The 15,575-nt window shown below is 41.5% G+C and overlaps 1 protein-coding gene across 2 annotated transcripts in view; it reads left to right on the top strand.

Moving 5' to 3' along the window:
- Positions 1–15,575, top strand: part of LOC116311308 (polypeptide N-acetylgalactosaminyltransferase 18-like) — a 295,782-nt gene that overhangs the window by 107,349 nt on the left and 172,858 nt on the right. For both annotated transcript variants that reach the window (XM_039615283.1, XM_039615284.1), the window contains exon 4: positions 5,176–5,362. In XM_039615283.1, the coding sequence (XP_039471217.1) occupies positions 5,176–5,362 (187 nt within the window). The remainder of the gene's footprint in view (positions 1–5,175; positions 5,363–15,575) is intronic.

Genomic DNA, 15,575 nt, shown 5'->3' with positions numbered 1-15,575 from the left:
TCTCTCCTAAACATCTCTGTACCTGCACAGGTATGCAGTCTGAGCCTGCTACTTATCCAGTCTTCATCCCCTTCATAGCAGCTCTCTCTTCCTCCTCACTAATCCTCTGCACTGGTTTACATTATGGCTAAATACGTCTAAATTGAAATTTGCTAAAAATTTGTCCATCAAATATTTTAATGTTGGACGTCACTAGAAGTCTTTCTTTCTCTCTCTTTTTTTTTTTTTACATCCTTTTATGCTGCTGTATGTTCCAAAGACACAACTTTAACTGTATCAGTTTCCAGTTTTTGTTGCATTTCTTCAGTTTTCACATCGGTTAATAGAACGAGCGGATGCTTCAGTGCACTGAATTCTGTTCTGTGCAAGTTCGTCCAAAGCAACAATAAGACAAAGTTTTTGACACGGTTTAGACTATCAGCATTTAAAGAATGAATTCACAATAATGTCATTTACACTAGGGGTAGGTGATATGCATCCTTCTGTTACATGAGTTACTGTTATTGATGATTAACTACCTTTAAACAATGTGAATCTGTCAAGGTGCCAGGAGCAGCAGCATTGTTCTGCAGTAGCAGTGCCACAGCAGGGTATACAGGGTCAAATGCAAGCGGTGTTATTAATGGAGGTTTTAAATAAAAGTACAACATAACTGTTTAACTCTTCAACAACATTAATAACTAAGGTGACGTATCCTTGTAACAGGAGCTGCACAATATTGTCAAATAATAAAGGTGAAAAATCGTTTCTACCTGGGATGTATCTCACTGTCTTTCTATCATATGGAGTGCAGCTGGCACATTCTGCAGCAGTGACTGAGTCATTTGTTTAATTTTGGGTCGCACATCAACGGCTGCTCGTATCACCTCTAGCGTGTCTATAGTTGTACTCGACAGTGTGTTTTTCCCTCAAGTTTGTTGTTTCCACCTTTAGCAGTTTAATTTTCCTGATGACACTTGACACAATGTCATGCAGAAATTTTTACATGATGTTATCGTGGGCGGTATGAGAGTAAAAAATGACATAAAGCTGTAGCAATATGCAGTTAGATTGTTTGTTTGTTTGTTTTTCTGTGTGTTTTATTTTAAAAGTGTAAATTTACTAAAGGGATTAATAGAGTGACAGGATATATTAGCTAATATGTAGCTGTTGTGTTTCCAAAATATATAAAAAACTAAACAAAAAAAGAGTGAGGACTGACGAGGGGTCAGTTAGCTTAGCTTGTAATAGACTGATGGAAACCTTAATAGAGCAATATACAAGTTTTCCAATGTAACTTCAACCTCATCTTAGGCAAAGGCTAATTTTAGCCACTTGAAGCTGCAGATTTCATCTTTGGTCCCAAGTGGCAGCAAAATTTCTTCAACTCAACAAACTTGTTGGAATGTTTAAACATAGAGTGAAATGAAAAGGGCCAGCCAAATGAAGAGCTAGTTAAAGTCACTCCAGTTTGTCTTCACATTATAGGACAGAGATCCAGAGTTGAATAACTGCAGCATGCACTAGCACCTTTAGTTGAGCTACAGCCTCAACTGTTCCACGTTTTATGCCCCACGTATATTCTGCCTAGGATGGAGCACGAAATCAGGACAGGTGTAGGCATTAGCTGCATCACTGGTGCATGAACACAAAGTCAGACTTATTATAGCAGTCACAGGCAAAGCCTCGATGTGGCTTGTCTATTTGACTTCCAGTGTTAATAATTGCATCACGTACAATGAAACATATTTCACTGCTGCCAAATCTATAATTACCATTATGAGAAATCTGTCCGTACGCCCAACGCCTGCAGATTTTATGGGTCTGCCACTGCTCCTCTGTTCTTCAATAATACAATATATCAGAGTTTAGTTATGGTTGCTGCACGGGGTTGAATGCTGATTAGTGGAGCAACCAAGGGAATGAATACGTTTAACATTTAGCTCAAATTATTCTCTCCTAATGCATTACAAGCGTTCAAGTTAGCAATTCTTCGGGAAGTAGCCCATGATTTAATGTTTTTGCTTTGGAATGAGTTACAGCTGCATGGAGGTAATTTATAATGAAGGCAAGTGATGAAAGATAACTGAGTAAAAGTGCAAGATCATTAATGCTGCTTATTGATCATGCAGGGTGTAATTATGACAAATGAGGGTCAACTGAGGCTAGATGAAGGCAAAAGTGGAAATGCAGGCACGCTCGCTAAGTGTTGCCACCAGAATACTAAATTAGACTTGAGAGGCTGTGTTCATATCACTTCAGGGGGCTTATCAAAGATCACTGAGCCATGCAAACCTCCATTAATAGCACAATGACAATACTTTGAATCTTTTTGAAAGCTTTATATGAATTCTATTATAAATACAGTACTGGGAAAAAGTCTTCCTTTGTGTTTTGCTTGGAAAACGGGGAAATAGATGCAATAATGCATTGAAACATGTGAACATACATGGAAATACAGTATATAAGGCAAAAATGGTGTTTGTAAAATTATACCAGAGGACCAGCTCCTGGTTGATAGAGCAGTACACCAGAACTCTAAGATCAGGCAGACGTGAGAACTGTCTGGATTGACCACAGGAAAGCCTGTAACTCAATGCTCCACACATGGTTACTGGAGTGCTTGTCACTGCACTGATGACATTTTTCTAGAACATAATGTGACTGAAGGCCAACTTTTAACACACACAAGTGCAGACTACACAAAGATGATGACTGTCCCTGCTGCTGCTCTGCATATTGTTCAGCTCAACACTAAAAGTAGATACGAATATAGATTATGGAGTGGAGTGACCATCAGTCACCTCCTGTGCATGGATGACATCGAGCTGCATGCCACGAATGAGCGAGACATCAACTCACTAATCGTTTAACATCTGCAAATACGTCAGGAAGATTGCCCCCTGAGATGAGCTACTCCAAGAGTCCCTCAGGCAGCTGAAGACAGATGGTGATGAGGGACAGGAAGAGGAACGATCATGGACAACTAAGTATCCGTATGAGATGTACCATCGACAGACAGAGGAAATGACTGGCATCCAGAAATCCAACCAGTGTCTAGAAAAGGCTGGCTTAAAGGACAGATCATGGCAGCACACCAACAGGCCCTAATAGGCAGGACCATAGAGGCAGGAGTCTACCACAGCTGACAGGATCTAAGCTGTAGACTATGCACAGGTCCCCCATTTAGAATAAATAAAGAATATAAGAATTATAAAGAATATAAGCTGTGTTGTTCTCCACCATAAGGTGGTTGAGAACAACACAGCTAAGGTCCTGTGGAACTGTGATTTCTGGACAGACAAGCAGCTGCTGGCCAATCAGCAAGACGAAGAGGTGGCTGACAAGGAACAGAAGACTGGTGTTCTGATAGATGTGACAGGAACAGCAGGAAGAAGGGGCACAAAAAAATCAAGAACTACCAGAGGCTGAAGAAACAGCTCGAGGAGATCTGGACGAAAAAGTCCAAAGTGGTCAGTCAGGGCTCTTCCTCTTCACTTGGCTATATTTTATGTGAAAACATGTTGCATGGTGTGGGCCGGGCTAATTGGGCTTGGTGGGCTTGATTTAATGATTTCATTTTTTTTGAATGCTTAGAAGCCATCGCATATGTACATATAACACAGTAAGGTGCTTTTCAGATCCTCCCAACTCCTGTTGTAAATGAGCCCATCTTTCTTCCAGGTCAGCGGCAAACTGTGGCTCATTAAAGAGAAACAGAGAGACTAGAGAATCCAGGCTGATGGTAATAATGAATAGAAAAAGAAAAGCAGCAGCCGTAGCCTCCAGGCAGGATTACAACACAGAAAAATCACAAGCAGGAAATGAAGACGTCCGCTGTTCCACTGCGGGCAGATGTTATATACGTGTGCCGTAAATATTCTGTGCATGTTTCTGTCTGTCTGAATCAAGGTCTGTGTGAAGTCACTCAGGAAGAAAAAGAGAGGCAAGAAAAAATGGAAATGGCTCCAGGGCTGGAAAAGTGAAGATAATGTGAAAGAGCCTTAACTCACTTACCGATCACAGAAACACAGTCAGACCAAGCATCATAAAAGACAATGAATTTATTTTTCAGTAAGATCCTTAATGACTGACTGAGGTATAAACAGCAGGAACGTCATTAAAGAGACCCAGACGAAAAATTGTATTCTTATAGGGCCAGAGAGTCTTTTGAGGTCCAACTCTGATGTTGAATAGTCAGGTCTGGCTAGCAGTCAGTTGAGGTGCGTTTGGATCAGCACTGCCATTGTCAACTTCAGAAAATCAGTCACACCACCAGGATTGACTGTCTCGGTCACAGCTGCTGTAAATATTTCAGATAGGAGAGGCTCCACTCTCCAACCATAAACTACACCTGTGACGAAATATCATCATCACTGCTTTTTGTGTGTTCTCATCTTTTTGCTTGAGAAATACTCGGTCTCAATTTTATAACTTCAGTTGCAAATGAAATGCTTGGACTGAGCTCTGCTCCAACATCATCACCCTCCTGCTGTTTTGCATACTAACAACTTCCTGTGTTCTTCTAGTAACATCAAATACCTTTAATCTGAAAATACTGGTCTTAAAAAAAGCAATATAGGTTAGTGAAGGGGTTTTTTTTACAGTCAGGTTAATATCCATGCGAAGTTGTGATTGCAGTTGGTGGAAAAACAGCATGACCAATATACTTTTTACTGGTCCCAGCACAAGGAGCCGTCAGTTGGTTTGGACCCTGATACGAGCCATGATGTCATCAGTGTTTTCTCCAGAACAAACAAACATACTCTGTGTGAGATTGGTAGTTTGTCTCTTTATTTTTATTCTGAATTATAAAGAGAACAAAGTCTGAACTATGACGAAACAATCCTTGTCCAAAACCAGTATGTGCACATATTTGTCCACAAATACCTGTAAAGTGTATCTCAGCCGCTGACAGTGTCGTCTCATTGTTCTTTCCGTCTTTTAGAATTATACCTAATGCTTCGGCCATATTCTTGACGGTGTACTCAGCAGCGCTTCCTTCCTGCAGCTCATCAGTTTAACTCAGCCGGTGTCCTCCTGCACTGCCTTTCCTAGCATTTGGAATTATGTCAATACAGCATGTGTGAGCTTCTGTGGAGTATTGTCGATTAGATCAGTCACACAACAGATGTCAGTGATCGTACTTCTGCTAACAATATGTTTAAATCTGCATGTGTGTGTCTCTCTCTCCAGTGGAGCTAAAGGAGCATCTGCAGAACTTTGTGGATGAGACCAATGTGCAGCACGGCCCGGGGTTCATCAAGGTGGTCCGCCATGATAAGCAGGAAGGACTGATCAGGTCCCGAGTGAGCGGCTGGAGGGCAGCTTCTGCCCCTGTTGTCGCTTTGTTCGACGCACACGTGGAGTTCAACACTGGATGGTGAGCAGTGTTTTTCACTTAATTCTAAATTACTACTACAAGCTCCGTGCAGCTGCTGGCTCACGCTGGCAGCGAGTGTAGTTTTAAGGACATTTGCACCCAAAGACACTGTGAGGTCCACAAGAGAACAAGATTCTCTCAGCATATAGTACAGGGCTGATGCTAATGGCATATAAATAACAATAATAACTTTTCAGAATCAAGAATGGGATCATGCAGGTGCACTGGGACATGTTCCATAATTAACACCAACACACAAACTCTTACTTGGATTCCACAACGTGCATAGATGTCGTACATTTGCAACACCAGATTAGCACCAATTCAAGCTGAAAATAGTTCCCGACAAATGGACAGGTTACTCCTGCTTTCAAAAATCCACGATGGCTACAAGCTGAAGAAAACAATACAAGTATATAATCATGAGGCATATGGATTTGAAAAATAAAGCCGTAGAGAAAGGTGGGGGGACTGCACTTCCTTGATTTGCAGCTTTACTGCAGAAATAAACATGTTCACAGGTTTTATGTTTCCACAGCAAAATTAACCCTTCATAACAGTGTAAACTAGTGTAAACCACAAGTGTATTACAAGCCCAGCCACCCACCATCATGAACCCAGTTCATTTCAGGTGGTGTCATGATGGTGTACGAAAGGGTGGCACCTCAAGCTGGAGAAAGAACCTGACACAGCCACTGCAGGCCCTGCTAACACCTATAAAGCCTCGACACTGCACCTAAGTCATAATGAGACTCAAATGACTTCTCTTAAAATGTTAATAGGTCCACTCATCGCTTTAATCACACTCTCAGTCCTGATATATGGTGTATGGAGAAACTGAACACTTAATAGTTTTTTCTGAAGATCCTCCTTTTCTTAACAACGTTTAAATTTAGAACACCACACAACACTGGGGAAGTCAATCTAAAAGTACTGTAGCAAAATTTAAACTATTACTGCCTTCAGTAACATATGACCAGCTACTCGTACTCCATGCTTTGCTTCCATAGTGAAGTGTGTTAGTTAGTGGGGCTGCAGGCTTAAAGCAACAAATCAGAGAGGTTTGTCTCTCTGATAGAATTCACAAAGATAACACGTGAACTGGAAGGGAAACGGCATTTTACGTAGTTTCTTACTCTATCAGAGAAGCCCACTGTGAAGCCGAGATATCCTATAATTCGTCATCGACGGAGGAAAACAGGATTAACCTCTGAGCCCTGCATTCCTCCATGAATTTCTTTCAAATTTAATGTGAAACATTAGAGAAAAGAAATCATAGCTTCCCCACAGATGTCACAGATATGTCACAGATTGATTCTCTCCACCTGATCTTCATCCAACATGTCCATCAGACCCTCTCCCTACAATCTTAGCATTAAATAATGCTTTGATTTTACATATCATCAACTTATCTCTGTTAAGATTATTACAGACCACAGGCTTTTAACCTGTACCTGTGAGGAAGCCCAAACACACAGATGAAGCAAATATCCCAGACTGCCTTCTTTCATGTTGGATCATTTGATAGTTAGGGTTGTCTCTGTAATATCGTGGAGTCTTTACTTCAGTGTAAAGCACCTTGAGGCCTTGTGAATTGGTGCTATATAAAACAATTAAATTGCACTGATTGCACCAGCAGCAGTGTAAACTAAAGAGAATTATAGGTAATGCCCAGAAAGGAGGCATCTTTTTCCTTCGTTTATTACAGCAGCGGTTGAAGAATTTCAGCACACAATGGAAGAAATAATCTATTTATAAGCTGATTCATGAAGGGATCGCTGCATTCCTCCGACTACTATAACAAACTTGCGGTGCTGTAACCCATTTTCTCACATATTCATCAGTCAGACAGGTGCAAACCTTCAGTTCCAGAGAGCCACAGAGGCAGCTCTGACATATTTATTTGAATTTTAGGCCACAAAGTTAATCGTGTGAAAGGCTGGCAGTGAAGTGATTTAATTCCAAACACCCGGGTGGATAAAAGAGATGAAGTGGTTGAGGTGTTCTGCTAAATAAAGGGGTGCTTAATTAAACCTGCAGCGCTCTGGTTACGCACTTTGTCTTTCCTCCGATCAAGAAAGAAACACATCTGCAGTGACTACATCACAGAATCACTTAATCCAAGTAGAAACGAGGATCTGCTCAATGAAACCTGGACTAAATTCTGCTGCTTGAATGTCAACGATAATATCTGTGCAGTGAATATTGACACAACAACGCACCAAAAAACCAAAATAAATAAAGTTTGATTTTTAGTATTTCATACTTTCTTCTTGTAGGCTTTAATAAAAGGTCATTGTAAAGCAATAATGCTCATGCGGGCTGACATTAAGCCAGAATTATAACAACAACCACAAAGTAAAGGCGGCTGAGGTAGTGGCGCGTCTGCGTGCTCATTCTTGGAAACATGTTGTGTTTTTTCTGACAGTGTCGAAGGAAGCAAATATTTGCCACAATCATCTTTGTGATGAAAAGAAGAGATCGGTATTTGCATTGTGAAATCTGATTTTCCCTTCAAAGGAACTCTGAGTCTGAATACATGTCCAGCTTTTTACGCCTCAGTCTGGAGGCTGACAGGGGTTGTTGTCATGGAGAGTGGGCGGGCGTCTGTGAACACGATGACGAAGAAAAAAGGCAACCTAGGATTGTTGAAATGGTACCACGCCAACGTTATAGGCACCTTACTGTCCAGGTCAGAGGTCACGTTTACTGAAAGCAAGTTAGTCACTGTTTGGTCATGAATACTATCGTGACAGGACAGGTTGTGATTAAGAGAGATTGTAAAGATTCTCCTGTAGATTAACATTAACATCAGCAATTAGAATCTGATACTTTTTAGAAAACAAACAGTTGTTTTACTTTGTGTCAGTTTTGAAACATAAAATCCTTTAACTTGTATGCAGCGTTTGTTGTTTACTCTGGAACACGATCTGACCGGTGACATCGAGTGGTGAGACAAACATCTCTGTTCAGTCGTTTCAGTTTGAACCCGAGCGTAACGCAACGTTACGGACATTACTCAAACCAAAGAGAAGATCATCACATGAGAGAGTGGTGTGTGTGTGTGTGTGTGTGTGTGTGTGTGTGTGTGTGTGTGTGTGTGTGTGTGTGTGTGTGTGTGTGTGTGTGTGTGTGTGTGAGGAGGGGTCTAATTGGATAATAGACTGCTGAGCTGAGTGACCCGACACTGCACTGTGTTCAGGAAGCTCGGGATGTGACAGCTGCTTGGCTTTCAGGGCTACATTACACGTAATATTCCTTCTTTCATGTTTCTTAAAGTGATTAAACTCGCTATCTAAGGACATTAGGACTTCTTGAGGGTCAGAATTGCTGGCATAGCATTGGGCTTTAGTCGTTGCTAATATCCAGCAGTACTCGTGAGCTCGGTTTGCCATCTTAGCACATCAAAAAGAAGCGCCGGGAACATAGGTGCACGTCTTTTGAAAGTTATCTTCATCCACAAACTTTAAAATGTTTCATCAAAACAAAAGCAATTCAAAAGTTATTATTGACATGTTGTTGTTTTATTTCGAATATCAGAAGAGATCACAGTCTTGATTCTATTCACACATACATACTTTTGTTGCTCCATAAGGGCCCAAATAAGAGTTTATAAATACGTTTCCATAATGATGACCACTGTAGCGGACATCACCTCAGATGCCCAAACCACCTCAGTCGCTCCTCTCCATGTGGAGGAGCTGCTCTTCTCTCAAATTATCTGTAAAGCTGAGCTCAGCCGCCCTGCAGAGGAAACTCATTTTGGCCACATTCGTTTGGTCACCAGTCAGAGCTGATGACGACAGGTGAGGGTTGCAGCACAGATTGACTGCTAAATTGGAAGCTTTGCCATTGCTGAGCTCTCTCTTCACCCCAGCAGCCTGATATGAGGGCCACATTAAAGCCGATGCCGCACCAATCAGACTTTTCATCTCATGCTCCACGTTCCCATCACTTGGGAACAAGATCATGAGGTAATCCTTTGCTTGCAGCAACACAGAGAGAGTGATTCATTGTTTATCTGCCTGTAAATAATAACAACATGATAAAACTTTGCTATCACGAGTACTTAGTCAGTAGCCCAAAATAACCCAATATAAACAAAGGCGATGGTTAAAAATCATTTTTCTGCATGTGTTTGAACATATCCAAACCTAATGTCAAGAGAGAGACTGAGCATTATAAAAAGTCCTCACACAGTTCCTTTTCATTTCCATTCAGCGGTGTCACTTTCTCTGACATGTCCTATAGAAATCACTGATAAACTTTAACACATGAGGGCAACTTTGACCTACGGAGCTCACACCTCAGTGCTCCAGTTACGGCTGCATGACTTGGAAACATGTTTAATTCAGCGACTAAAATGCAACACTGCGCTGCGCCCTTTGAAGATCGGTCCAAAGCCTTTGAAGCTGCTTTCTGAGGGTTTTGATGTTTCTGTGTACAACTGGTTCAAGCTGTAACTTTCATATGCAGTTCACACTGTTGTTGCCAATAGTTCAAATCAGGCCTCAGATAAAGGATTGATAACGGAGTCCCTCTGCAGCGGAGATGCTCTGGAGGTTCACTGGAGGTTGAATCTTTCAGAAGTAAAGATGAATGACTGTGTGAGCAAATAGTTTAGCAGTAATGTGCTTCAGTGTATTCGTGTGAGGAACTTGGGGATTTCTACGGAAGAAAATATCACAGATTGCCACAATCTGCAGAAATCGTGAGACGCTTCAGTCAAACCGTCTCATGTTTTTAATCGCCATCCATTCGGTTTCTAAATGGTTGGGAAGAGGCAGCCATGTGTCATTCACGTACACAGACTAGTAACAGACTAGCATTACTAGAACTTGGGCTTTTCTAAGTAGAAGGATAACTTTTAAGCCATTTTCCAGTTATTTTCATGTTAATTCTTCATGTTAATATGCTGGACTGTCACAGCCGTCACCTCTCTGCCCTTGCTGTCAGCACAGTAAACTGTAGTCTGTTAGCTCAGCAGGATAAGAAGTGCGCTCCATCCTTAGCATTAAGAAAAGAAACGACATCTTTTATTATCAGCACACACATTAGCTTATACACCTGTGAACGCCTCTCTTCTTCTTTCTGCTCGTCCCATCAGAGCTCGTCACAGCAGATCATCTGCATTCATCTCAGCTCGTCCTCACCAAACCTTCAAGCTTTACATACAAGTCACTGTAAGCCTTTTCCTTTGCCACCTCTCTCCTTCCTGTACACCTAACCTTCCAGTTCTCCTGTCTGCCTGATTATCCCACTTTTTCTTTGCTAAACTCTTCCTTGAAATATTTTCCTGCACTTCTTCATTCCAGCACCGAGTCTACTTGTGTGTCCTTTTTGCTGACAGCAGCCTGCAGTAATTTGTTGTCATTCTCAGCAAGTCTCACACACGCTTCCTGAGCAATCCCAGCCCATTCTTCTTTGTTGAATCTCTCATCTCCTCCAGATTTGATGTTCCTCTGACATGGAGCGTGGTCCTCAGTTCTCCCTACAGATTTTCAGTGGGATTCTAGTCCCAAAAAGTGGATTCTGTTTATCTGGATGTAGCATCCAGATAAACAGAATCCACTTGTGGAGGGAGTTCTTCACCAGCACCAGCGTATGTTTTTAGTCGTCCTATTGAACAGAAAAGGAAAAGAAGAAAAACGACCCAGACCCAGTTTTGCTGCTGACTGCTCGAGGTTTTCTTTTAAAATTTTCACATATATTTCTTTCGTCACGATTCATTCCACCGTCACTAGTTCCAAGTTCCAGAAGCACTGAAGCATCCACACAGCATAATACTCCCACCATTGTGTTTCACTGTGGGGACCGTGGTGTTCTTTGGGTCGAATGCCTCTCCCTTGTCTAAACATAAGCAGCGTCTCTGTGGCTAAAGACCTTTAGTTTCATCTCATCTGCAGAAGTGGAGTTTTTCTTGGTCTGCAGCCTCGCAGTCCATTCTTCTGCAGGTTTCTAGTGACCGTCTTCTTCGAGACTACACTTCCTGACTTGTCCAAGTCACTCACTCATGTCTCAGCAGTGTTCTGGGGTAGTTAAACACATCTCTCACTAGTTTTCTTTCTAAAGTCTTTGAAATCTTTCTCTTCCTACCTCTGCCAGGCTTGTTCTGTACTTGTGGCTCTCTTTGAATTTCTTGATGATGCTTCTCACTCAGTTCTTGACACTTGGAAACGCTGTGATAGATTTGTATATCCATCGTGTGCTTTGTGAGCATCAGCAAGTCTTTTTTCTAATCTAAATTGATTTCTTTGCATGAGGCTTTCTCCGGTGGCAGCTCAAAGACTTGCTGAAGTTTTTATACTGTGTATACATTTGAAGGTGACCCTCAGCTTTAACTTGTCTTTGGCCATCAGTGCAGAACTTTCTGAGCTCAAGTGCTCAAGTGCTAATTGCTGAGTTGAGTTAAAAAGTGCACCTGAATCAGGGCGAGGGCATCGAGCAGTCCTGCATGTAATGGTTATAAATAAGACAAATAAGCTTTCCAGTTCACTAAATAGGTTTTCCAGGTCTCATCTGCTCTTTTTTCCCTTTCTCAGGTTTTCAGCTTGTTTGGCTTGAGTGGTCTCAGGTGTGTTTCACTGTTGTTCTGATATTCACAAAATTTACTCAAGACATAAAACAAGAGATTAAAGTCCATCATTCATACCGGCTTAGGAGACGCGTTTTCTATGACTTTCTTCGTTGTATGTGCCACGTTCGTTGTTTTCTGACAGTATTTGCAGAATTGAGTGAATGACTTTCAGTAACTTTTGCATTTTGTCAAGAACTGCCGTTTTTATCAGAGTTAATGTGCTGTTGGGCAGGGTTGGAACAGGCTGCCATCATTTTTAATGGTTCATTTCACTGTTTAGCTGCACACTGATGAGTAAATCACTTCTGACAGTTCAATCTGCTGTACGGTACGACTCTGCAACAGCGACAGTTTAACATCTCTTACAGTCCCTGTAAGAAATGACTCTCTCACTCTGATAACTGTGAGAATATCCTCAAAATATTAACAGGTTTATGAAGCTGAAGAAGGCTTTTAATATGAAACCAGTACAGAAAATAATTGTATAAAAAGTATAATCCAGTATACGTAACAGGAGGACGGGGAAAGCGGTTATCTTAAGCAGCTGAGGTGAATAAATCAGTCAGTATGAGATGATGTGGCATCATAATGATAACTAGCAGCGTCGCTCCCAGTTATAGCCATTCCAGAAATATGAAAGGACTTTTACTGGTTATTGAAGATTTATATTTTCTGCTTCATTTGAAGGCAAGTGGCAGCTGTATGTAATGTTTAAGGTGGAATGTTTTAACTGTGAGTCCCTGACCGTCCACTTTGTCTTTGTTAGCTCTGTTTCATGAAATGAGCTCTAGTATTGATTAAATTCCACCTTGATTACATCAAATCCAGATCTGAGTGATGGACGTGTGGAGCAGCATTACCTGAACATCACCCAAAATCGAGCTTTATCTGAAAAAACAAAATCACAAATTCATCCTGCAAAATTACGCAGTTGGTGTAAACGGCTGCGTTAAGAAAAGAATATATATTCACATTTACACGTGCAGTGTGTAAAGGCCTTAAGGATGGCGGGCAGCATAGACAGTATACACTGGGGGGATTCACAGGTATGGAAGCCAGCACAGGTGAGACTAATCAGGGCGGGGCAAACAACTAACCAGGATGGAAAATGAGCAAAGCGAGGAATAAAAACTGACAGGAACAGAAAACAATGTTTTCAAAATAAAACAGGAAAAGGTGAACAAAAACAGAACGATCTGAACAAAAACAGAACGACTGTGATGGTGCTGGATGATCCAGCACCATCACAGTGTGAGCAGCTGATGTGAAACTCATCAGCGCTGTCAAGCTGCTAAAAGGTGAGTCCTCCTTCCTGCTCACGAACACAGAATGCCGTTCATCTTATTGGCTGAACTATAATCTGTGATGCTGCTGTATTCTTTGAAACATAGCAGAAATAGCAAACAGCAGCTGGTCCTGAAAGCCCCCTCAGAGTACCATTCTCATTATCGGACAAAGTTAAAGTCTGTTCCTGTTTTTTGGGAAAGGTAACTGTAATTACTGAAATGCTATACATTACTGGAGCAGTGGTGACCTTCTTTACTTGTTTATATATTAAAATAGGGACAATAGATGCTAATAAACATCATGTTCATGCTGAATAACAGAGTATGAACTCATAGCATTACATCTGGTTACGTAAAATTAAAAATGATGTATCATGCCTACTTAGAAATGCTCACAGTTCTGGTTTGGACTAATAAACGGTTTGAGATTTGACATATTCAGAGCACTTCCTTATTACAAAAGCTACTCCCGTACTGCTGTCTTGATTTGCATTTGTATATCATACAGCATTTTATTTACTTTCTCGTGCTCGTAAAACTGACACAAATTCGAGTTCTACATCAATTTCCCGACAGTTCCTGTTTCCTTACCCTGGCTTCAAATTCCCGTGAACGCTTGCTGACCGACACTTCCACAACAATTTGCAGCAGTGCGTACTCACAAATATCCCACTTGTCACCCAGTTTAGGAGCAATTCTTTGAACTAGGAAGGTTTATAAATGTGCCACCTGAGGTATAGACTGACTATAGGTTAAAGATTCGTTATTCCAACTTTTCGGGACATTTTGGCCTGCCTGCATTTCCTGCTGAAACTTTAAATATTTAAACCTTGCTTCCTAGTTACAGCAGGTAATCTGATAAGTCGCAGTATTTGCATTTTAATGAGGACACTTTTATTTACTGGAAATAACCCACTCTTAAGGCTGGATTTAAAATAACTGCAAGCACGCGTGATGCCAGAGACGAGCATGTTGACACACAGTTGAAATACTTCCTAATGAATCCATTAAGCACCTTAAGTAATGAGAGCAGTAGTTAATTACTGACCCCATTAGCATAACTGGTTGTGTGTAACACGTGACAGTCTTGGGGCAGCTGAGCTCTGTAACACGTTATCTTTCGTAACACATCAGCTCTGCTCAGAGAAGTCAAGTGCTGTTTTGCTTCCTAGCAGCTTCTTTGAGCCGAGGACACTTTGCGACCTCGGGGTCCTCTCTTAAAAACACTGCGGTGCTTTGCACCTGTTAATCATTCTGACAGCCGCCAGAATGTCTCACACACGCACACACAAGTTCAACATCGATTTGCAGGTAACACGTTCGTGTGTGCTGCCTTGTTTTCTTGCTCTTCAACGCGCTTCATCATACTGTCTGGGTTGGATCCAAAATAACGTTTGTTGCTGCTGCTGTGTGCTTCACATTAGACGAGAGACACTTACAAGGTTCCTAACCCTCCACTCGTCCACCCACTCCAGTCCTCCCTCCCTCTCTGTACGAAGCTCTGACACAAACCTCCTACGTGTTGCCACAGTGGGGGTATTTGTCTGTGGCTAATAAAATCAGTCTTGGCTGAGACACAAAAGAGCCGGCGAACGACGCTTTTTCTGTCAGCTTTTCCCCCTCTCTTTAAACACACTTTGTTGAAAATGTGTTTTTGTGTTTAAATGTTCCTTGTTGTGCCGCTCGTCACTGCCATAATAGCCCGCTGTTGTATTTGTGCCAGTGTTATTAGCGCTCCCAGTAACGCATCTGATTTCACTTGTAGTAATGACAAAACAGCGGGCACGCCTCTGCTCTTCTGCGTTACTTTCTTCTCCATCTCTTTCATTTGTCTTCCTCTGCTGACACCTTCCTCCTAAGCCTTTATTTTCCACGCTCCTTCCTGTGCTCCAAATCTCGGCCACCCTCTAGAAGATTATACATTTCTTTTTGCAGAAATTGAGAAATTGCTGTATAATTACCCACAAAGCACTGACTGCTCGATCTGCATAATTGCCTCTACCATCCATTGCAATTATCGGCAGTGTTGTCTATTTTGAATCAAAGTCCAGTAATTATAGGGTGTTTTATGTTAGAGAGACTGTCCGGCTGTTATCGCAGTAATCCTCTATAATCTCATATTCTCTATATGGGCTCCTAGTCATCACCAAATATGGTGACAATAACATAATTACATGATGAGGTGCATGCATGTCGGTATGTACAGAAATAGCCTGTTGTATAGACTGCACTCCAACAGAATTGTTGAAAGTGGTCTGCAGCCAAAATAAGCAGCAACACTGCAAACAAGCAGAATCTAAAAATACATTTTCTCACAATAGAGTAAGTTTCCACTCCAAATAGGAATTCA

The sequence above is a fragment of the Oreochromis aureus genome, linkage group 7 (genome assembly GCF_013358895.1).
Source record: "Oreochromis aureus strain Israel breed Guangdong linkage group 7, ZZ_aureus, whole genome shotgun sequence".
NCBI classification, from domain to species: Eukaryota; Metazoa; Chordata; class Actinopteri; order Cichliformes; family Cichlidae; genus Oreochromis; species Oreochromis aureus.
This window is presented reverse-complemented; position numbering and strand designations above follow the sequence as displayed.